This window comes from Lathamus discolor, chromosome Z (assembly GCF_037157495.1).
Source record: "Lathamus discolor isolate bLatDis1 chromosome Z, bLatDis1.hap1, whole genome shotgun sequence".
NCBI classification, from domain to species: Eukaryota; Metazoa; Chordata; class Aves; order Psittaciformes; family Psittacidae; genus Lathamus; species Lathamus discolor.
Window position 1 is genome coordinate 5,543,971 of NC_088909.1, and position 26,233 is coordinate 5,570,203.

The window sequence follows — 26,233 nt, forward strand, 5'->3', positions numbered from 1 at the left end:
ATGTCACTACAGATGAGCAACTACAGCTTGGAGCAGCAAATCAACATATCTTCATCTAAGAAAAGGAAAAAGTTTTGAGAAATTGAATTTGCAGAGTTGGCTTTTTGGGGCGTGTTGTGTTTTTTGGTTTGGTTTAGGGGTTTTTTTTGGGCCCCCCAATCTGTGAAAAAAAAATATCTTACCTGTCTCTTCAATATCAAGTGTAATCTGACCTTGTAAAGCCTAAAGCAGCGAGGCTACAAAACACTGTTTGCCTGTGTACTTAATAAAATTACACCCTCAGGCAGGCTGGAAGATAATACATAATGTATATACGACCCCATGGACAAACTGCAGTGTACCACAGATTATTTCATCAATTAAAATAGCTTTGTCCTAAGGAGTGTCTCTCAATTTCAAAACCACGTTAAAAATAAATTTCCCTGACAAGGTTCATAACAATGTTTTTGACGTTTAAAATGAAAAGCCATTAGGAATAGAATGTACTACTTCCTTTTAAAGTCATATTCTGCTTTCCTCTGAGATGTTCCACAGAGGAAACTAAAGCTGAGACAGAGCTGTCCAAAAAACCACACACATTACCTTCACCAACATGATAATTCTTAGCAGAAACATCATACTATCCATTTTTAAAGTACAAGTAGTTTGCAAATATAATAAGTAAGGATTGTAGAAAAATCAGCTAAAAGATTTTAACTGAATTATCTTTTAGTTTTGAATAAAAAAATATTTTGCCTTCATAGTGTTGCTTTGTTGTACAAAACTTAAAACCTGAAAACAAAGTCATAGAGCTTCCATCTGAAAACTGCAATACCCCTTAATTTTTCATTTTTCTGGAAAACCATGAAGAAAATCTTTGCCATTCATTTTTGTCTAAGTTGCTGGGAGACAAAGGGGCAGCACAGCTACTTCTAAAATACGGTCAAAGGAATTCTTTCCAAACTGGATCTACATATGTTTTAGTCCCGAGTCCCTGATGCTGCAGTATATGAAAGTCAGAGTTACATATCCTAATGCTGTGAGAACTGAGATGCTTACAATATCCCTGTCCACAAACAGCCAGAAATCATGTTGTCCCTGAATGACAGAATTCCCATTTTCTCCGTGGAGAATGCATGCACTGCAAGTAAATGAAAAGAATATTCTTGTTCCTGTCTGAATACATAAAATCCTAGCTCCCCATTTTTTTTTGTTGTCAGCTATTTGCCTAAGAAGCAGGCAGGCAATTCATTTGTACTGATACTAGATTAAAATCATGATGATGACAAAGGCTTTACTAGATAAACAGCCATGAATGTCAGTGATTGATAGCGAAATAACTATACTCCAAATATTTCATTAGCTATGTAAGAAAAGTGAGATTATCAGTCATGTTGTTTTGATTGGGGTTTTTTACTCTTATTAGGTACAAACAATCACTGCTGAGAAGAATTTGGAAGTTGACAGTGTTACAAACTAAAAAGGAGCCGATGATACCTATTTCTGAAAGTAGGTGCTAAACCTTGGTGTACTGATATGGCCAGGTAGTTGAAAAATTGAGATGTGAGGGAATATTTTACTGAGTCATACACCGGTGTGTATCATGTGCTGTCTTTGACTTGTTACTATGATGGGATACACAATTCCAGATAATAAGGTCACTTATACTTTTGGTCAATAATAAGGGAAGGAATCAACAATTCTGGAATCAGATTCAAATACAGGCATGGCAGCAGATAACCCAAAAGAAGAGCTGGAATACTTAAGGGAGGAACAGTTGTATCACGGCACTCTCAGGTGAGTAAATATATTTGAAGACTACATCAACCGCCCCCCAACTCTTGCTTTTCTTACACTGCGACCTACAATGTTGTAGAGACAGAAGTAATAAGAATTAAAATAAAAATTCCTAGAAAAAAAGTGTGAAGAACACTTATTACAGATTTTTTGGTACCAAAATTTATAGTTCTGTTGCACTTCTGTTACTATTGAAGCAGTTTGAAAGACTAGGTGAATTTCTCCATAGATTTTAGAAAGAGAAAATCAGAAAAACCAACTCATAGTGTTAAAAGGCAACCACTGAAAACTGTTTCACTTTGACTTTTTCTTACCAATTGCTTTAAAATTACTTTAAAGCTGAATTAATTTATACTCATTGATGTAATTTTCTTCAAGGGAGATTTTGCTTTAAACAGTAATTGAAAAACAGAGCCAAATTTCAAACTCTTAAAACGAATAGACCTTCATTGTCTATTATCCCAGTCATTTATATTCAGAAAACAAATATATATGTAGAGTAGCTTCAAATGTGTTATTTCTGGCATCTGTTTATTGTATACATTCGATGGTCAATAAAATCACCTTTGCAGTAGCAGCTGCTAGACGTGAATGGTTTCTAAATTCTACTACATTATCTTTTGCATGGTTTTCCACCTTTTTATAAGACTAAGTGTTCTTGAAAAACATTTTTAATACCCCAGTGAATGTATTCAGAACTAGAATGTGGCCCTCCTACCCAGTTGCTTCTCAGCTACTTGAGGTGAATATAATTAAGCTTTTCAGTCATGAGACACCTTCAGAATAACCCTTTGTGTCATTCTGTGACACAGTGGTCATCATATTTTAAACCTTGGAGAAATTACAACACCTTTTAAATGAGCAAAGGGAATTTAAACTCAAGTGATTGACAGATAAGTGATCCTTATTGGGGTTTTTGTTGCTACTTCTTTTGTTTGGTTGGTTTCCCCTTATAGGTTTAGAATTTTATGAAATAGTGTTAGAATCACATAAAAATTGTAGGATAACCTTTTATGATAACTACAATAATTACAACCACACTTTACTTCTGTATGCTTAAAACATAATATTGATGAGTGACATTTGTAATGTGAAAAATTACTGTCTTGAATACGTATCTCTTAATATTTTCTCAGATTCCTATTTAAAACATGTTTCTACTGGCAGCTTCCAAAATACACCAGCAGAAAATGGATGGGAACTGTGAGATTTCACCTAAAACCAATCTCATTTCTTAAGTGTGATTCGTGCATTCTTTGTATATCTTATATGTCAGCTGACAGCAACCTCCACCCCCCACCCCCCCCCCCCAAGAAATCTGATAATAAGCTTTTTAGCTTTACTAGAATATTCTTGAGGTACCAAAAAAGTGCCATATTTAAAACCTTTCTTACTTACTTGAAAACCTTCAAGCATGTTAGAGGTGCTTCCTAACAGGACTTGATTTCTAAAAATAAATTCCTGAACTATTTTTGGTGGACAGCCATGGAAAGCTGCTACTCAGAAATATGCTTGCACTTAGTGCAACTATGTGTGCAAACAATAGCAGCATGAAAAGGTGGACATTTTCTGTACTTAAAAGATGTATCTGAACAAAGAGATCAAGAAGCTACATTTTCTAGAAGTTTTGCATATCCAAGACAAGTGAGCTATTTTGAATATTTCTATCAATAAAAAAACTTCTTTATGATAAAAAATAGATTACCTATCATTATTTATTCCATTTCCTTTTTACTGTTCAGTCATTCTCACTAAGGTTTCCTGCTGTAATTGCTTTCAGTTTTCCAAATGTTATGTACAACTATCCTTTGACTTCATGGGACTACAGACTGCAATTTAAACCACAAGCACTGTATTTAATGATGGGAAAAGAAAGACTGTGAGGGCATGAAATACAAGGAGAAATGGGAGAAAAAGGGAGAGAAAAACATGAACCCACAGTTTAAAAATAAACCCTCTATTTTGTCTCTTTTTAAAAACATTATTTATCAGATAATATCTTTCAAATAATATTGGGAAAAATAATCAGACTAACCTGCAAGGAAATAAATAACCCTGCCATTCTGCAGTGATAAGGTTTTTATGGATGAAATATAGTGGTGCTGATGCTGGCAATCTACTGACTTAAAGCACAACTGGACATATAACCTTCAAGACTTCTGGCCTGCAAATGTGTGATGGGAAGACAATATCCAGGACTGGGGATTTACAAGTATATCAACACAAACTGAGGCTTTATTCCACTAACAAAACCTATCAAGTGAGCTGCAGTAGCACTCTGCAGGGCGCCTCACACCGATGAATTTTTTTCCAGACAACATTTTCCTGGCGCTACAGTATCTTTCAATTTATTGATTGTATAGATGAGGTTGTCTCATGTGTCCAGACTACTTCAGCCTTTAAAGATCACCCTTCTGCTTTCTAAGAGGACAGAGTACATACATAAAACAGGTATAAAAGCCCCTGGTAAATTTATTAAGGCACTAATTTCCTTTGGTAAAGAATTATATACTGAATCACACAAATCTTGTTTTTACGGACCTTGTTTTTCAGTACCCAACAAGGACTCCAGCATTCTTAAAAAAAATAATTTGTTCTTTAATTAAGAAAGAAGATTATTGTATTTAATGAACCTGGGCTATAATGCAAAAAGAGCTGAATAAGCTAACCGTCATTGCTTCCACTGTTTTGCGTGTGGAATATGAATACTACATGAAATGTCCAGGGTAAAGACACCATGATGCTTTTATGGCCTTTAGCATTAGGCATTAATGCTGATCTGGCCTTAAGACTAATTTTTGGTATATCATTGCATGTAACTACCAAAAAACAGATGAAAGCTCATTTCAGCAGGAGGGACAGTGAGCAAACAAATCAGCTGAGCAGTAGAAAGAGAATTTTCTGTATGGGGCTGAAGAAGAGAGTGGCTCATCATTTCTAGTCCTCACAAACAGGCCTGACTTGTACACCTAAACCGATCTGGAGCCTGAGTCTAGCTTGTTTCTGCTGAAAATCAAGAATAATTGAACCCTGGAGTGAATTGCAGACTCCTGCTTCCAATCATATCACATACTCAATTTGAGTGAACTGCTAATTGCTACACATGAGATTATTTTAATTTCTTCAAAATGTGCTGGTTCAACTGCGCTTGCATGGCTGGACACCTGGTAATTACTGGATGATACTTTAATGGATTGTTCCTCTCGATTTCAGAAAAACATGGGCAGATTAAACTGGATGTACATCTTTCTCTGCCATACTACAACATAACAATAATAAATATGTATCTTTTCATCATGAATATAATGTACTTAGAACACTCCAGGATCCCTAGGTCCTGCTAAAAGACAAGTATTTTTATGTTTGTATATGCTCATCTCTCTGTAAGTTATACATATCTTGTGTATATATGCATATATATGCATGAAAATATGTATACTACAGACACACACTATACCATATTTTTATACAGCTACATTTTATCCCACATTGATTTGAGAAGAAATTCCTACTGAGATATATTAAGCAGCTGTGCATAATTAGCCAACTGGCTTCTGTTTGAGAAATAAAATATTGACATTACAGCCGTTTCTCCCTAGTTCATACCTAGTTTACATTTACAGGCTAGATTATAAAACCTTCAAGGCAGAGAGTACATTTTTTGCTGAAATGAAGATGATCAATCACAACATTACTGAAACTTTGTTACTGATGATTTTTAAAGTATGTACAAAACTACACATATTTGTACTCAGAAATTAAAAACTGCTAAGCTGAGCATTCCATCTCCAGCAATGGAGGACTGAGGAAGAGGTTTGCGAAAAAGCAGTTTTCTTGTTTTTCCAAAGACAAACTTTTCTGTATTATTTTACTTCCTTTATCTCAGAGGCTTCCTAGGCCACAGCCTCATTAAGGCTTGGAAAACTCACCAAATTCAACACAATTTTATTCATTTTACAGCTTCTTATTCCATAAACCAGCAGGAATTACAAGGAACAAAAAAACCCAACACAGCCCAGAAAATACTACCGTAGGATCTGAAATGTGTTAGAGATGACAGGTGCATATCAGAAATACCTTATCTATCCTTGCCACTTTGCTAAGGCAGCCTACCTGCAGTTTACCTTTCCTGGCATCTTTCTCATCTCTCACATCCAGTCTCATTTATATTAATTTAAGTACTAATCTTTTTTTGCTGTTCAAGGTTAAGCATATAAACAAAGAAACAAAAAGACACAATGCCTCCCCCCAAAAACAAACAAACAAACAAACAAACAAACAAACAAAATAAATGCATCCTGGCTTGTTGTTCTTGATAACAAGGCACCATCTTTGCAACAAGTTTTAATTTATCCAAATCTCAACCGTGCACAATGCGTGGCAATCAATAGTTAGTGCTTCAGACCCTTCCTCATGCTTTACCCATTTTTACAAATTATTATTTTATGATACTGAACAACTCTGTAGCTTATTCACCTTAATTCCTTCTGTTTCCTTTCTGTCTTCAAATGTTCCTTTATTTCTGGTTTGCAGCTCCTTGCCTGGATCACAATGTGTTCGGGCTATTGTACGTCACGGAAAACAAGTTACTCTCTAAAATGCAATTCTCAAACAATTTTCGCAACCACAGCAGTTAAGATTTTAACCCACTGGGCTTGCAGCATATTGTTACAAGTCACATAATGTCAATGTGTTTAAAATAATTTCTGTTAAACACCTCCAGCAAATGAAATGAGAGGGCTGCCAAGTTCGTTTAACCAGCCTTCATTTGCCAACCTTTAAAGAGTGAGACATCCAAATGTTTCTGCCTGCCTATGTAATCTCTAAGATAGAGTCACCCTCACTAATGTACTGAGATAAGCCTGCAGCAGGACACATCCTAAACCCTAGATCTGGCAGCTGGATACATCCATGATCTGTGGGAAATAAACTGGGTCATAACCTAGAAATCAAAACTGTGAGAAATCAGCAGTACAGTTAACACAAAACCCATTACAGTCAGTGGAAAAACTGCATAGGTGTCACTGAATAAGGCTCAGATGTTATTTTCCTGGTCTATATATGCTGACTTCAGTCTCATAAAGAAATTACAAAGAAATTAATTCCAGAAATTCAAACTATTTCTCTACTTCTTTTTTTAACCTTCCCCTGCTTCCCCTCTCCCTCCCCTCCCCCTTTTTTAAATTTAAAAAATATCTTCAGGTGTTGCAGTTTGTCCAGGAAAACTCCTAAATCTGGAAACATCTATGGTCCCTTTAAGTGTATACTTTAAGTATATATTTGAGTGCGCTTTTGTTAGAATATGATTCTAGGCTATTTCCAGGAATATGACAATTTTCCATGAAAAAAGCAATTAACTTTAACTATGTCATGAAATTTCTCCAGGAAAGTTGTATCAGGAAAGAAATATGTTATTATATTACATATTTTTATCACTAATTAGAAGCTGTGGAGAGCCTTAGCTTGAAATTCAGATGAGTTTATTCATGTAACTCAAATACAGATTTATCTTCTCAGTAATTATGCCCAGGTTTTTGCCTCTAGTAAAGTAATAATGCACAAATTGAGCATGTCCAAAAAAAGCAGTGGTGCTCACTCCAAGTTCGAAAGTCCCGCTAAAAAAAGTGAATGGCCTTAGTAACAGAGAAAATGTATTAAAACGCCACCAATACATCCTCACTGGGACTATGCACAAACAATTCTTTCTTTATTGATTGACAGATTAGATAAATACAAAAATTACACACTATTTCCTTGGGATTTTTTTGTTTTCTTCTACTTGTACTTATCTCCAAGGGCAGAGAAAGGAAAGTCCTTACAAGGGGCTCGGCCCAGCATTTCTCTTCAACTTCTCTGTCTGCCCCTAACCAAGGAACTAAACCTCCCAATAACTGAGGAAAAAAAAGTCATTTTGGAAGAAAATAAAGAGCTGGAATGTGTGTTTTACAGCAACACCAAGGAAGTTCAACATGAACATTCACTTGAATATTAAAATTAAGGTTTATATATTTAAATTAGTGATGCTAATTTTCTCCAAGTTCTATTTCTTAGCAAATTTCTGATATTTCTCATGAATAGCAGACAATGTGTAGGTGTAATTTTAGAGTCAATAAATAAGTGGAATGTCACTAGAAAATTCCATTGGGTTTGTGACTACCAAAATTATGGCCTCACGGGAAAACACAGGAAGCCAGCAATAAAGAAAGATAACAGCATCATCTGAACCCTTCTACAAGGCCTCAGAATCGTTAGGCAGGGTTCACAGTCCTGTATATTTATATCTTTCTCTACATAATTATACATCTCTCATCACTGAATTATAGGAATACATGGACATTTACATTTTGATCAGTGATCATGAAGACAAACCCAAGACACCTGTATGAGCATTTTTTATTTTTCACCAGAAGACAGAGAATGGGCTTGACTCAAAACTTGACTGAATATGAAGGTGGATGCGATAAGAAATAAGGTTATGTGTGCAAAGCCTATCTTTTGGAACTTCAAAAAAGCAATACGACTCTTCAATTTTAACTCAAAAAGAAGGAATCAGGAATCATACATGCAAACACACATACACATAAAGATTTCTATCAAGCTGTGCAGTGCGGCTATTGATTGGGAGCAGCAAGACAGCAGAATCTGATGAATAATTTTAAGATGTATGCCATAAAATTTGAAGAACTGTGGAAAACAGTTGTAAATGACATGAAACCTTGGTTGACTGGATGCCATCTGCATAGAGAACTGTGACAGATTCTAGCTAACACTGATTCTAAAGGTTCGCTTTTGTACAAAATAATTTTGCAGATAGTGGTGTTCTCGACACCAGGAAAATGAGGTTGTGAAGTTTGATGTGATGAATACCTGGGGGGAAAAGGGAGAGGATAAGAAAAGATAAAGTTGAAAAAAAAATATTCAAACTTTGACTAACAGGCAATACAATCAAAATCTCAAATGTGACGTGGATAAATACCAAAGTACACCAAAAAGAAAATGGATGAAAACAGTTACAGAAGAATTCACTGGAAGTTGGACTGAGAAACATTTCTCTTAAATCAGAAGCATAAACTTGAACAAAAGAAGTGAAAATAAAAAAAGGAAAAACAAGGATAGCTTATAGAAAACAAAAATAAGGAACTGCCAGTTTAAAAGAAACAAAAAAAACCCAAACAAAACAAAACAACAACAACAACAAAAAAAAAAAAAAAACTGGCAGAGAAAAGAAACAATATAGAGTTTAAGAAAGAACATATAACAGATAATGGTTAAATATTGTCCCATAACCTATAATTAACAGTGAAAGATAAACATTAGACTAAATATTGTTTGGGAAAGGCATGCAGTGTAGAAGCAGTATAAACTTTTGTTTTGATGGAGAGAGATGAGACCACTGAAAGACTTGCAGGAGCTTATAGCTCATACACAAGAGTTCATATATTACCAGCTGGGTAAAGCTTAAACACTGCAGTGTTTGAGCTGTTTGGCACCACTTTTACAAAAATACTGGATTTAGGGGCTGTCAATCTAAGCTACAGCATCCTACTCAGTGGTCTAGGAATGTGTATCTAAGTGAGCATGGCAAGATGCTGCCCCCGTTCGAATGATAAAGTAGGACCCTTTATCTGATTAGATAGTCGCATTCTGCTACATACTATTAACTGTGCAAAGGAATCTCTGACATTTTGTTAGCAATATGGTCTCAGTTAATTACAGAACTCCTGTTACAGGGGAAATGGGAAGTGGGACAATCTAAGAAGTTTGTTTTGAATTGTGAATAAGGGATTGATACCCGAAATAAATGAAGAATGCACTAGAGACCTACAACAGAAAAGTGTTCCATTTGCAGCCTTACTCACAAAATACATTTCTTGTTTGATTTAAAAGATTGTCAATAGGTTCATTACATGCTTGTCACAAGTACAGTAAATGAACATTTACCTGAAAACTGTTTTGAACCTGATGAAGGAGCAGGTCATAATGCATTTCCTACCTACAGCTTTTCAAACAAACAATGGCAACTACATGTGAAAATGCAAAACTCACTAAAAGTGTTACATGATTTCTAGAAACTACAAAAATAATAATGGCAAATAATAGCATCTCATCCTATGAATATATAATGCAAAGAAGTGAAAGGTAATGTCTATTCTTCTTTAGAGTAAACAAAGCACGTCACCACATTAAGCTTCTATGAATATTAAATGTTCATAAAAACATAATATACTTTGATTCCATTTTCATTTCAAAATATTCCGGAATACCCATACAACCAAAACCTTATGTCTGCACTCACAGCTTCAACTGTTTAAGGAGGATAGGGCCTTGTGTTCAGTGATGTATATGTTACAAATATATGTAACCCTCTCTGTAACTCTGATCTCTACTAAATCACTGTCACTCCACTGATATTAAGAGGAGCTTCTGCTGGTTTTGATTTCTTTCACTAAGATCCACATTAACTCCATAACATAATACAATTATTCTTTATGAATGCAATGAAGGTACCACTTCAATGGAATGCAACAGCTGTTTAATAACTCACAACAAAATTGCGCAGCAGCTGCGGATAACAGCTGAAGAAAACTAATTCAGTCTTCATTTGCAGGGAGAGTTTAGCTAGGATGGTTGTACCCAAACTGAAATTTGGAACAATACTTTATACTTACAGAATTTCATCATCAGACAAAATCAAGAATAAATTTAATCAGAACATTTTCACTATTAACTTTAATTCCCAAAGTGTGTTTTTATTTTGTTGCAACTGTCGTATGTACACTTACACAAGTAACATTGTTCAGTATTTCAATTTTCTGTACAATATTACCATATCCATAATATGCTTTCCATTTATTCCTATTACTATATAGGAATATTATATAGAAGTTATTCTTCCAGAAGCTAACCTTATAAAGCTGTAATTCTTACTTTGAACAGAAACTGTGCATGCTATTTGGTCTGAATCTTAATCATATCCCAGGGGTTGTCTTCCTTGATTGCAGATGTGAATAAAAAACTGTAAACCTAAATTGAAGCTTTCATTCCAAACTGTGCTACTTTACTTTTTTTTTTTAACCTTTCTTTTTTTACTTCGGAGACTTGATTGTTTTTCAAAAATCATTATCTGCTGTCCTAAAGGGCTGCTCCCACCTATTTATGAGGGTGAAGGATTCAATGAGCCACAAAATCAGCAAGAAAAGTTGTACAATATGAAAACAGTGCATTTATCAACACAGAATTTGCTCAGGCATTATTTGCAGAAATATGATTGGCATGGACTTACCTGTAGGGGATCCCTCCATGACATGGCCAACATAGGGTCCATCTTTAAACAATGGCTTGTTATCATTTTGATCAATAACTAAAACTTCTAGGCGAACTGGACCATCAATGATTTTTCCATTTACATCAGTGATCTCAACTTCAAGCTGTATGAACAAAAAGAGAGGAGTAAATTCATTAGTTCACTATCACAGTGAGCAAAGAGTAAGGAAAAAAATATGTAAGTGCTGTAACCAAACCCTGCCAAGGATATCACTCACAGCCCATTCTATTGGACTAAGCTCAGAGCAGATTTTCAGCCTAAGCAAAGGAAAAAGATGTACATTCAAATGAAGATATCCCATGGCAACTTGAAAATGTCAGATTCCCTGAAGAAAAAAATTACTAAAGTGTAAGAGGAAAATGACCCCCTATAAATTCAAAAGAAATCATGTGACAGTTTGGGTTTTTTTGGTTTTGTTTTTGGTTTTTTACCTTTTTCAAGCATATTTAGAGGTGGTACATATAGAACTATCATGGTGTAACTGACTGTTGTGGTTTAAACCCAACCACAAACCTCGTTCACTCACTCCCCACCCAGCTTCTTGCCCTCCCCCTGCTCTTGGAGGGATGGAGAGGAGAATCGAAAAGAATGCAACTCCCATGGGTTGAGATAAGAACAGTTTAGTAACTAAGGTATAACACAGATCACTACTGCTACCACCAATAATAATAATGATAAAGGAAACAACAAGAGGAAAGAATACAACACCTCAACACCAGCCAACCAACAACTCGCCTCACTCCCCCGAGCCGAGCACCGACTGATACCTCGTCCAACACTGCAGTGAACTAGCCCTTCTGGGGTAACTCCCAGTTACCTCCCTGGGCATGATGTGCTGTGGTATGGAATACCTCCTTGGTCAGTTTGGGTCAGGTGTCCTGTCTCTGCTTCCTCCCGGCCTCCCCTCCTCCCTGGCAGAGCAGGAGGCTCAGAAAGTCCTTGGCCAGACCAAACATTCGAGCAGCAACTGAAAACATCGGTGTTATCAACACTGTTCCCAGGCCAAAAAATCAAAACACAGCACTGCACTAGCTACTAAGAAGGAGAAAAATGACTGCTACTGCTGAACCCAGGACACTGACATATCACCTAATGCTCGGCTAAAGGCATTTTTTTGTTGCTGTTTGAAAGCTAGAACACATTAGACATATAAAATGCACTTTCTCAGTGATAACACTATGAAGTATTATGTTAGGTGACTTTGGCAGTTCTCCAGAATTTCCAAGGTAAACAACAACAAACACAGTCTTATATAAGCAGATACATATACACATATGCACACTCACATCCCAATGAATGAAAGCACTTGTTGAATGTAAAGCTAATATAGGCATCTGAAAATTTGTTTGTATTTCCTTTACTAATAAAAACTGGCAAGAAAGATCTTACTGTATATCTCAACTCTCCAATCTGCTTGAAATGTAAAATCACCATGAGCTACCAAAACTTAATCAGCTGTTAGGGCAAAGCATGCCAAAACTTCTTAGATAATAGAAAAGGCCAAATGAGATTGTAAGTGCATGCTGTACCTGCAATAAAGCAAATCAGTAAAACACAGCAATAAACAGATCAGAGACATAGCTCTCATATTCACCTACCCTATGCATCCCCAGACTCAAGTCTTTACGGGAGTTAAGCCAGACAGAAAATGAACCTGAGAGCAAATGCTAATATCTTTCCCTGAGAAAAGTGGTAGCAGCAGGGGCTGGAAGTCTCTGAGCATTTTGTTTATTCTGTTAATTTATTCTTCATTGCCATGCTTATACCTGTAAGTTATTTATAAGTTAGTGATAAAACCTACTGGGAAAGAATTAGGTCAGAATTCTAATCCCTTATTAAAATGGATAGCTTATTATCACATCTGCCTGTATTTTGCTACGCTTATAAATACATTCCACATTTATAATTCAATGTGCTGGGTGCGAGTAGGAGTATCTGTTAAGAGTACACTATCTGCTCATATAGATTATTTGTAAATAGTGTCACTGTCCATTCAAACCTCTGCTTGCTGCTTATCATCACTTCTTGAGCAATTGTTCTTGCAAGCCTTTCCCAAGCATTACTTTTTACTAGATATACAGTTTAACAGCTTAAAAGCAAACCCTAATGTGAAGTCAACTGATTCATGTGGCATTGGCACAGCTGAAACTTTAGGGGTACATGCCCGTTCAATATCCAGGGCTTGTTCAACTTTGTACTCTAAAGTCAATGTAGTAATCTTCGGATTGCATATGATGTGATGGCAAATAAGAAGGAAAGTGTAGCCTTATTACTGAGCTATACTAAAGCTAGATAGTTTCAGATACAGTTAGAAACTGCTGATGAAATGAATCATAGAATTCTTGGGTTGGAAGAGAACTTTAAAGGTCATCTAGTTTCAGCCACTCTGAAGTGAGCAAGGACATCTTCAACTAGATCAGGTTGCTCAGTGTTCTAGCCAGCCCGGCCTTGAGTGTTCCCAGGAATGGGGCATGGGGATGTCTCCCCAGAGCCGTCTTTTCTCCAGGCTAAGCAAGTCCAGCTCTCTCAGCCTTTCCCCAGTAAGAGAGGTGCTCCAGGCCTCTGAGCATTTCTGTGTTCCTCATCTGGACCACTCTAATAGGTCCACGCTTTTCCTGAGATGAGAGGTCTAGAGCTAAACACTTTATCTTAGTCAATATTGACGCTTCAAAACTATGTTAATTGCCTTTGGAAACACAAGAATAGTAATACTTCTTTGTGAAATTCCAGCAAATTCATTTTCAAATTCAAGATAATTTGGTCTATCTTCATCTATTATTACCAAGACCACCATGTCTGAGACCAATGGCCAAAAAAAGTCACCATTATTTTTTGTTCAATTTGTTCAAATCAGTCTTTATTCCTATGACAGGCACATAGGTATAGATACATGATCTCTGTTTCATTTTATTAAGATGACAAAGGATTAATCTCTGCACAATAATTTCCAGGCATTACAGCTTAAATCAGCAGCTGCATTTAAAGCTGCTGTTCTACTGTATTTTCAAAACAAAAGCCTGCAGCACCAAAGTTATGACCATCTATCCTTACATGACTAGTCTGTAAAAGACCCTGCCTTAGATCTTATCTTGTACAATAAAAAAACCCCAAAAACTCTTACAAAAAATAATCCATAAAGTCCCACTGTTCACAAAACAAAAAAAAAAAAACCAAAAACCAAAAAAAACACAACACAACAAAGCAAAGAAGCAACAAAGAAAAGCAGTAAAAATATACTGTTGTTTAAAAAAAACAACACATGCAAAGGAAAGAAGCATTCAAGTGAAAGACAATATTGGCACAAAAAAAAAAAAAATTACTTTGAACAGGCTCTAAATAAAACCAGGTGGAAAATTAGATTGTGCCTAACTGTCAGAGGAGTGAGATTTCAGTCTTTCAACAAAGAAGAAAGGCAGGAAAATCTAGTTTTCATGACTGATGTGTGAAAGGTACTGCATTCATTCTTTTGATAACAAGAGATTGCAACCGAACATTCAGAAAGTATCTTAGTTTCTACCTGATTATAACAACATAAGTATAAGTAAAAGTGGTAAGTATAAGGACAGATTTGAACAAACTGACCAAAAAAAAAAAAATATCTGCAGAGCTCTGCAGCTGTTTATTATGTGAAAACCTGAGAAGATTGACTATGCTTTCAATGTCTCAACTTAAAAGTTATAGAATTATGTTCATAATGATGAAGTTCCATTCATCATAATCTATCCAGTCATATTTTCAAGAACACTTAAGGCTAAATCCCAATTTAGTTTTTTATAAAATTATGCTTACAAACAACAAAGGATAAGCAGGAGTATATGAGAACTGTTACACCTCACAAGTCTCCATGATAGGATGCAAAGCAGACCTTGGCTACTGCATCCAGTAAACCTAAGAAACGTTGACAAAATTAAGCACATCAATAAAACAGGGAAAAGGAACATAAAACTGAAAACTGCAGGCAGGAGCAGATTTTAGCCTATTTGTCTAAGTAAACACTTACTCAAAACTCTCCCTTTTCAAAAGATACTTCTTGACTTCTCATCCAATTTTTTTTCACCATATCTGAAGCAAGGATCTTTGTCAGCACCCCAAATATAATTATATTACCAGGATAGTAAACTTATTCAAGCTGTGCAAACCTGTTTTAAGCACTCTGCTTTGTTTTATATAAGTCTTGATTGCCTTCCACTCTGCAGTCAGCAACATTTACAGGAAAATATAACCAGTCTCATTCTTACTATTACTTAAAGTAATTTCAAAGGTTTCTCTTCAGAGAATGGTTGTTTTCATTTATTTATTACTTTTGGTGAAATGGTTTTGAATAGCCACCTTCCTTCCCTGCATATAAATGTCTATTTCTATTTTTCAGCCAGCCAGCCAATGGCCCACAAAAAATTACAGTATAAGCTTAAAGTTTTCGTAAGTAAACATGGGATATCTTTTAGTACTTAATTATCTTCAAAGTCTAATACAGGTTCTTTAGTCGTTAACTGCCTTCTAATTTTAATTTCCAATTTGTTACTGATAAGAACATTTCTTCACAGAATTCTGTGAGGGGAGGTCAGGGCTGCACTGTGCCAGCTCCATACAGCACCACTGCAGGGTACAGTGGAGCCATCAGTGATGCTGGTGGTGCCTCTGGGAAGCCATGTGCAAGAAAGGGCCAAATCCTGTGTGGGTGTTTTGTCTTCATTTCGATCTGTGAGCTTTTCATCTCATTGCATTCCAACCCCTTAAGATCAGTGCACCATGGCAGGAAAGGCAGACAAGTAAAACACAGCCAAGACAGGGGAACCAGATGCTCAAGTATCTGAGAGGAGCATCCTCATATACAAAAGACTGCTATACCACTACCTGTCCCAGTCTCAGTTATTCTGAGGTATCTATTGGTACAGACCACTCCTGGATTTATTTATTCCTGTCTTGATTTGAATTGTTATGGAGAACACTTGTTAGGTTTAGTTATCATCAATTTTTAAGTGTGGATCAATAGAAAAGAAAATTTACAGAGTTGCACATCTTTCATGTAGGCTATTTTTTGGTAAGAAAACATTTGGCCATCTCTGGGTCATAAAAGGAAGAAAAGAAATTATCTCTATGGTGGAAGGTTTTAATAAATATGATGCAATTATCTAAAACAACTCAAGGCAATAATACAGACACATAAATTAATGACAAATTTCCCTGGTTTAAGAATATGAGTAAAACATTAACTAATTTTTGTATAGAATCATAGAATCAGGGGAAAGATGAATCTGTCATCTGACTGGGATTTCACAGAATCATAGAACAGTTAGGATTGGAAAGGACCTTAATATCATCCAGTTCCAATCCCCCCTGCCATGGGCAGGGACACCTCACACTAAACCATGGCACCCAAGGCACTGTCCAACCTGGCCTTGAGCACTGCCAGGGATGGAGCATACACACCCTCCCTGGGCAACCGATTCCAGTGCCTCACCACCCTAACAGGAAAGAATTTCCTCCTTATATCCAATCTAAACTTCCCCTGTTTAAGTTTTAACCCATTACCCCTTGTCCTGCCACTACAGTCCCCAATGAAGAGTCCCTCCCCAGCATTCCCTATAGGCCCCCTTCAGATACTGGAACTCTGCTATCAGGTCCCCACGCAGCCTTCTCTTCTCCAAGCTGAACAGCCCCAACTTTCTCAGCCTATCTTCATACGGGAGGTGCTCCAGTCCCCTGATCATCCTCGTGGCCCTCCTCTGGAATTGTTCCAACAGTTCCATGTCCTTTTTATGTTGAGGACACCAGAACTGCACACAATACTCCAGGTGAGGTCTCACAATATGGCACATGAAGAAATGGATGGCGAGTATATGAAACCTAGATAAACAATTTCTAGTAGGTATGTATCTAAAACATCTAGTAGGTATGTATCTAGTAGGTATTCTATCTAAAACTGCTTGACAAAAGATTGTCTAGATGGTAGCAAAAAGTACCACCACTACCTACAATGACAGAACTTTGCCCCACACTCAGAGTTAGAGCCTAAGTTGGAAGGGATTAATTAGTCATTCCAAGTACTCTTATGAGCACCTTATGGAGGCTTTATCTTGCTAACTCATCCACTTAAAAAAAAAAGATATTCTGATTCCTTAAAAATATACAACCTGTTACTCTAATTTTATTGGTTTCTTATCCAGCAACAGCCATGTAACCTTTTATTAACGTGCCATTTTGCAGTACTCTCACAAGTAAAATATAAGCAGTTCTAGTCTGAAAGAATCATTGCAGTATGAAGACATGTAACATCTCCTTTCAGTTAATGTTCAATACATGGACTTCCGAAAGCATAAAGAATAACCTTAGTGATTTTAGGTATCATTGTATTCTTCTACGCATTTCATACCCATGAAGACTAGAAGTGAAGAAGCAGTGTCATGGCTTTTATTTTAAGACAGTTGTCTGTCTTTATTAGACATATTTTATCTCTAATATTTTTGTGGAAAAACACTACTGGAAGAAAATGTAGGCTGCCAGAGTTTCCTGAGTGCAGCCTTTCTTTTACCCTAAGCCGTAAAACATTGTACATACTATACGACTGCTATAGGCTTTCCAGTTCACTGTTGTCCTAAGAAGGTTCTATGCAATGTCTGAACAGCCATTAGGTTTAGAATTGAAAAGACTATTTTGAATTCCTACTAGATCTTTGTAATCATCAGCTTATCACAAGGAAGTCCTCTCCTCAGGTGTTCCTAAACTCTGTTCTATTTGTTTTATTGGACATTTGCAAAATTATTCTTATTTAGTTCTTAATCTTAATGAAGCTCCAAATGCTAGCTGTCTTGTACCTTTCTTCAGAAAGAAATAACTTGAAAAGTGATGTAACTTATACAAAAGCAAAACATCGTGATCCAGTACAGCTATGCAATTACATAAAGTGAGCAGTATTCTCCTAGAAAGCAGCATAACTTTGCAACAACCCATCAAACTGTTTTGCATGTCCAAAACTAGTGAAAGACTGAAAAGTTTCAGCAAAGAACTCACTAAAATAAAGGTTTGCACTGACCTATCTTACAAACCTAGAATTATTTCCTAGTCCCTATTTTCTTAGCACAATTACTTCTTAACTGTGTGCATTAATTCAACAACAACAAAAAATTAATTAAAACCCCCAGACTTCTATCTCCCAGAAGATTGACAAAGGACGAATTCTTCATTAAGTAACAGTCACTTTATCTTCTCTGATCACATCAGATATAAGGCTTTGTAGACACATTAATAGAAGTTTTGTGAAAAGGAGGAGGAAATTGATATTACAAAAACTCAAGCTTTAAAGATAGTGATCTTACTATTTTTAATCATTAGTCATATAAGTAGACTGTAAGGTCAATGTCATAATATTCTGGTTTGTGAAGTGTAACATAACAAGTACTTCTGAGCAAGTACCAAGAAAAAAATATTTAACTGGTACTCTTTGTATTACTTAACTTTTTAAAAATTTCCTAGCACTTCAGCTTAAATATGCAAAACCCCCCACATGACAGTATGAGTATGCATTTACTTACCCTGCTAGAACAGGAAGAAAGGGAGGTTTATATGCTCACACTGATACAGTAAGATTACAGCGGGGAAGTAAGAGCAAAACAAACTGGAGTGACTGGTCTGATGTTTCATAACAAAACCATACACCAATAGAAGAGCAAGATAAAATGTGTTTAAAGTAGTTAATTGTGCTGTAATTTATGTTTGAAGCTAAATGTCATTTAACAGAAAAACTGGGGGCTTTATTTTTATTTTTTGAGTTAGTAAAGGCATTGAAGAGCAGAGAGATAAGTCACAAGAGCAATGTAATAGAAAATAATGTAAGGACAGAGAGAATGATGATGAATGCCAATTACCTTTCCTAGGAGGCCTTGTCTAAGCTGAGTTAAATTTAGGTATACTCTACAGAATCAACGTGACTTGCTCCATTATTTAACAGGGGGCTATCTGGTAGCTTGCTGGTGGCAGAAGCCATCTGTGCTCAGCTAATGCAATCCTGACTGGTCCCTGCAAACATGTAATTCCAAGCTGCAGCTGCCATGAGATCATTCCTAAATAGACCTGTCAAGTCTAACAAATCTTGTCTTTCTGTTTGAGAGAAAGAATGGCACAGAAGAGAAGAAACAGAAGTATAAACCATATTTTCATACATCTTTTCATACACTTTTTGCTATTAAGAATCTTTACCTTTTCAAAGCTAAAGTTGCACCTCAACCTGTTAGCAGAAAGGTTTATCTATATGTGACAATAAGTCATAACAAGATTCCCATGTTATTTCAGATGTTTTTTCTTTAAATAAAAGCAACTCAAGTCAAGAAAGTTGTCTTAACTAACTTATAACTTTCTGTATAATTATCACATTAATTTGTGATGCAGTAAATGTCTCTATTGTGAATACATACTGTTAATCTTTTTTCCTGAAATGGGAAGTGCAAGCGCATTGTCTTTGCCAGTTTACATTCAGTAAAGGCCAACCTCCAAAAGCATATTGCAGCTGCATCTTCTTGACTTGATATAGTATCAGAAATTGCCCGTCTCTCTGAAATACCTGGTACTGGCAACCCAGAAAAGCAACCACATCTTGGGGGAAGGATCTCCCTCAATGGGAGTATGAAAGAAAATCCTGAATGATTAAAGTAGTGATAACAGTACATAGAATTTTCCAGGTTCTTTACCCTGTACTGGCAGTACCACAGTCTGTCTTCCAGCATCAGCATGCCTCTTGATTTACAGTTCACTTTACAGAACTTACCTGTAAGATGCCATCAGTGAAATACACTCATTGCTGCAAAATGAAGCTAAAATACTGTACATTTAATTTTTTTTATTTTAATATATTAAATTACTCCATAGCACTAAGCTAAGCAATTATGAATTCACTATCTAATTGAATGTGTATACCATAATGCTATTAGTGTCACAGTGAATGTATTTGCTTCCACAGCTCTGTGTCTGAATCACAATATTGCTAAAAAGGCGTTGTTTTGTTGTACAACTTCAGGCCTGAAAATTTTTCTCTGCTGTGAGCATAAAATTGTGCCTTTCCTGTGAACAAGATCACAGAACAGGAAAAACAGAAAAAATACAGAGAGGGAGGGCATAAGTCTCAGGGAAAAAAAAAAAAAACAAAACAAAAAACCAAATACACATAGAAAGCTTATACTGAAATCAGTTCTGCCTTTTCTGCGGGATAGCACTAAACCCAAATTCAAAAATTATTTTGAGGTTTTCAGGTCATTAAAGAAAATTTGCTATTTTGTAGCATCTTTCTGTAAATAAAAGCTTCTGAAAAATGAACCCCCAACAAAGACAACAATCTTATAATTTTTACCACTTATTTTAGTGGTAAGTTTTTAGTACTAAAAACAAAGCTGGTAATCAAGCAGTAAATGGTATTTCCAGTTACTTGTGCAGTTTGGAGCTGACAAGATTTACTCTTGTGAGTTCTTGTGACTATTATTTTAAGATTTCATATTTTTAGCATTTGAATATTTGCAAGAAGTGATTCCAGAATGCCAGATTTCTTCTGATACAGAATATTTAGTTTTATATATAAGATCAAACGCTAGTAGCTAACAATTTTTCAAAGTTTCAGCTCATCTTATGCCCTAGATCCACTTCTCATAAAATCCAGTCCCTCTGATAAGCATCGTTGTCTGGGGACACTACACTCAGGTTGCATAAGACAAAACTGGGTTTAAATGGTTAGTTACGTATAAGTCATAGTGAACAATGGAACTGGGAGCAGACAGTGGCAGACACTGGCATATCACAAAACTTCCTCTTCTGTGGTACAAGAAACCTTGACCACCTACAGGGCACATCAGGGCAGGTAGCCACGAGCTGCTCCAAGCTCTTGATATCCTTGCAGAGCTTCCCAAAGGACTACTGAATTGCAAGCAGTAGAAGGATTTTCAAGAAGGCTTAAAACCACCACCCCCTTTAGGGTTGGACATAAAGGAGGTACGAGGCATTCCAACTGATCATAATCACCCTAATTATGATGGAATTGATGGAACCAACTGATGCAATACAACAGAGTGTTTCAAAAGAAAATCAATTACATAAATAAGATAAGCAAAAGATGGGAGAAGAAACAAAGATGATTTCTACAAAGACATACACCAGGCAAATTTAAATCAAGCTTGAATCTAGGGTTTTTTGATCTCCAAATATAAGACTGATAGCTAAATTCTACCTCTTGCTGAGCAAGCAATATAAAATTAGATTTACAAAGGTTATTAACCTACCATCATGCACACATGATAATTTCTCAAAACGCCTTGCAAGACTGGATAATATATCTTATTAGAATCAACACACCTTTGAAAGAGCTTTGAAAACCTGATTGTCCTCTCAATGCCTCATTTTTCTCTGATTATGCGCTATTTTACAGCTGTATAGATACAAAACTACAAACGAATATAATTTTCTGCATCCTCACAAAAGAAAGTTGAATATTTCTAAGGGTCTGTCATATAGAATTAAAGTAAATTCTGAAACATATTTCCTGTTAAATATTATCCAGGAGTTTTGAAATTAGAATGCTCACTCCAAAAATAACCTCAGTGAACAAAGAAGGACATCCCTCCAACCTGTGGAGCAATGCAGCTTTTCAAATGAACTGTTGTGTACTTCACACAGACCAAAAGTATTACAGATGATCATATAAATACTAATTAAAATCTTCCCATATCACAAGAGAACACATGTTGAGCCCCTTAAAAAGGTGGGGGGAGAGAGAGGGAAGAGAGAGAAGATATCAGGATTCACCAAAGCAATCGAGTCTAATCACCACAAAAATATTGAATTAAAGAAAATCAAAGAGAGAGGAAGTAGGACTGAAATAACGGATTAAAACCTAAGCTGTGACACAATATATAGGCTTTATGCTGCACCACAGAAACAACAAAGACACAAAACAGAAAAAGAAGAAAAAATAAATGTCTTTGCACTTTTAAATATCTCCTAGCAGTATTCAAGCAGTGCTCACCATTCTTACCACTTGAAAATAATTCCAAACAGCATGTAGGATGTAGCAAGAGTTTAACAAATTTCATCTCACAAGATTCAAGAAGCAACAGGGTCAGAGAGAACCCATAACTAATCAGACCAACAATAACAATCCAAGACCTAAAATGCATTGGTGACAAGAAAGCTAACTTATTTAGGCATAAGAAATAAAGGTCAGTGTAAATGTCAGCTATATATCAGACACACATATACTTTTCTTTGTTATTACTGCTTAACATATCCTTTCCTACAGATGAGCATGAAAAGGTCTTAGAAGTCAAGGATCACTCAAGCTTATACCACTCTAGTACAGATTTAACCAAGCAGGTTTATTTATTTTTAAGCATAAAAACATGCAATTACAGGAGCACTTGCATAAAGAACATTACAAGCTGGGCTGGAAAGCACACAGTGTACTGCTGCCTTACTGCCCACCTTTCTGGCTTTGTCAGCATTCCTGGCATGACATCTCATCCTCTTTACACTGCCAGTTTCCAAGTGATGAGCTGCAGTCAGGATTCCTTCAAAGCCCCATTCAAAAAAGAAACAAGATTTCTTGAGATCTCAGTGTTGATGAAGAGAAAAATTTGAGCATTTGAAAACAAGGTTTTCCTAGCAGACTTTCTCCTTTTGAGAAATTTGCTTATTCTGTAAATACTTTGCTCACTTCTTCAAAATTTGAAACAATATCAGCATATTTTATATATGGTATTCACCACACCCTCAGGAGATGCAATTCTACCGTCTTTTTAAATTAACACTTTAAAAGGTTCATTTGTAGAAGTCAAATCATAGAATCAATAGTTAGGGTTGGAAAGGACCTTAAGATCACCCAGTTCCAACCCCCACTGCCATGGGCAGGGGCACCTCACACTAAACCGTGTAACCCAAGGCCCCGTCCAACCTGGCCTTGAACATTGCTAAGGATGGAGCATTCCCAGCTTTCCTGGAGCTAAATGAGATTTGTTTGTACCTGCTTTGTGTGATTTAGATAACTCTATTGAAAATCATAAAAGCTATATGTGATAAAATCTATTGAAACTGCAGAGCTGAAAACCAAGCACCACCAAGAGTCTTCACTGTGAAGTGTGTTTGGTACAAAATGTCATGTTGCTGTATCTAGATTTATTTATTTATTTTTATTCCTCTGTTAAATCTAATTCTAACTCAAGTAAAAGTGAGTTTATCAATCTTACTCAAAATCATCAAAAGTGGTTTTAAACTATTTGATTATGAAGGTTGAATTTTGACATCTGACTGGCTATTCACAGTTAGAGCTTTGTCTTCATTTCCCTCCCATATTCTTCCCCGAGTCTGATCAGTTACAATGACATATAAGCACAGGAATTAACGAAGCACTGTTTATGTTTCCCTGTTATTCTGAACTAAATGAGTTTTGCTGATTTTTCTACAGTCAGCTTTATTGAATTTCACATTACACTTGGTTGTTTTTTCCAAGAGGATGTGTATGGCAGATACTGTTATAATTCAGACAGCTGATCTTCCTGGTACAACAGTTGAACAGATTAGCACTTCCCAGGTCACAAATATTTAGCAGCTTCTCTGTTTCAGTGTAGCAGTGTAGTTTTTAACCCTTTGCCACAACAGCAAGTTATATATTTAATCTATAGGAAAAAAAGGATATATCTGAAAGGATTTCAGGTGATTTCAGTGAAAAAACAGTTTGTAGATATGTATCAGATGGAGAGATATGCCAAAGGCAATCCAATCTGAAATAAAGTGTTGTTTCTAATTACCTGTTTTCTCTCTCTCAGACTAAATTTTGCAGCTCTTAACATGCTGGACCATCTCTTTACGTTAATTATAGGTAAAGATTTAGTCAATGAGCCTCAAATTAGCTAAATTAAAAGGATAGTCCCTTCTGAGTACTCAGGTCTAAGGCAGTTCCCAAAGGATTCACAGGGGCCTACTATACAGTGACATATTAAAAGACAGAATTTATTTCTTGTTATTTTATTTTTACTGCTTACATTTTGCAAAAGAATTTCTCAAGTTCTTTACCAGTTTTCAGCTCTGATGACAGCATTGCCTGTTAAAACTATTAAAGTATAATTAGCAGTTCTCACTGGATTCTTTTTCAGTGTTTGGTTATTTGTTTTGGGTTTTTTTGAGATCACATTCAACCCTAAATTACCACACTGAGTGTGTCAGAAAAGGTGCCCCCCCCCCCAATCACAGAATCACAGAATCACAGAATCCCAAGGGTTGGAAGGGACCTAAAAAGATCATCTAGTCCAACCCCCCTGCAAGAGCAGGGTAACCTACAGTACATCACACAGGAACTTGTCCAGGCGGGCCTTGAATATCTCCAGTGTAGGAGACTCCACAACCCCCCTGGGCAACCTGTTCCAGTGCTCTGTCACTCTTACAGTAAAGAAGTTCTTCCTGATGTTAACGTGGAACTTCCTATGTTCCAGCTTACACCCATTGCCCCTTGTCCTATCACTGGATATCACTGAAAAAAGCCTAGCTCCATCATCCTGACACCTACCCTTTACATATTTGTAAACATTGATGAGGTCACCCCTCAGTCTCCTCTTTTGCAAGCTAAAGAGACCCAGCTCCCTCAGCCTCTCCTCATAAGGGAGATGTTCCACTCCCTTCATCATCTTTGTGGCTCTGCGCTGGACTCCTTCAAGCAATTCCCTGTCCTTCTTGAACAGAGGGGCCCAGAACTGGACGCAATATTCCAGATGCGGCCTCACCAAGGCTGAGTAGAGGGGGAGGAGAACCTCTCTTGACCTACTAACCACTCCCTTTCTAATGCACCCTAAGATGCCATTTGCCTTCTTGGCCACAAGAGCACATTGCTGGCTCATGGTCATCCTCCTATCCACCAGGACCCCCAGGTCCCTTTCTCGTTCACTACTTTCCAGCAGGTCAACCCCCAACCTGTACTGGTACATGGGGTTGTTCTTCCCCAGATGCAAGACTCTACACTTGCCCTTGTTAAATTTCATCAAGTTTCTCCCCGCCCAACTCTCCAGCCTGTCCAGGTCTCGCTGAATGGCAGCACAGTCCTCTGGTGTGTCAGCCACTCCTCCCAGTTTTGTGTCATCAGCAAACTTGCTGAGGGTGCACTCAGTTCCCTCGTCCAGGTCATTGATGAAAATATTAAACAGCACCGGTCCCAGTACCGACCCCTGAGGAACTCCACTAGTCACAGACCTCCAGCTAGATTCTGCGCCATTGACCACAACTCTCTGCCTTCTTCCTCTCAACCAGTTCTCGATCCACCTCACTACTTGATCGTCAAGCCCACACTTCCTTAGCTTATCTATGAGGATGCTGTGGGAGACAGTATCAAATGCCTTACTGAAATCAAGAAAAACTACATCTACCGCTCTACCATCATCCCTCCACCTAGTCACTCACATGCTCTATTACCAATTTCCCTTAGTTCTGGACTCTCACTTGAGGTTTTACAACAGACAACAGCAGCTGTTCTTGTGCTGCATTTTCATACAGTTAGATTTCAAACCAAATCTACATGCTTCTTACTGAGTATTCCATGTCATTCAGGACTTTATTCATGCCGCATTTCTACTCCTATTTTGTTTCTGGAGATGAAGCAGACCTCTCTTCTTCTTTCTGTCATGAGAACCCTGTGTGATGTCATTTTATGAATTCCAAGACTCACAATGTAGCTATCATCTTTTGTCTTTTTTTTTTTTCCTTTTTCAAAGCCTTTGATAATTCACAAATCTCACTAGAAATTATTTTGAGTTAAAAAATATAACAAAACCTTTTTTAAAAAATATAACTAAAACTCTTTTTTTTTCCTGAAAAAAAAAGCTATGTTGCATATATTTTTTCACTGTTTGCACCAAGCTGCATCAGTTGCAGCAACTGAGCAAAATGCATAAAAAAAGAAAACTTAACATATTTTGCAACAAAGAGAGAATTGGAAAGTCAAAGTTATTGCAGCAGAAATAAAGTCTGGATATAGCCACAAATTCATTAAATTATATTTACACCCAAAACTGCAAATGGAAAAGGTTTTTTTAATTACAATAACCAGCAAGACTTGTCTTTATGAGAGCTCAAAATAAAAAATCATAAGGAATAACTTCCAGAACTCATCACAGC

General features: G+C 36.6%; 1 protein-coding gene across 3 annotated transcripts in view; it reads right to left on the minus strand.

Annotated features, from left to right (window-relative positions):
* The window catches only part of CDH13 (cadherin 13), a 533,860-nt gene that overhangs the window by 222,320 nt on the left and 285,307 nt on the right, over positions 1-26,233 (minus strand). For all 3 annotated transcript variants that reach the window (XM_065662579.1, XM_065662578.1, XM_065662577.1), the window contains exon 6: positions 11,060-11,204. In XM_065662579.1, coding sequence (XP_065518651.1) covers positions 11,060-11,204 — 145 coding nt within the window. The remainder of the gene's footprint in view (positions 1-11,059; positions 11,205-26,233) is intronic.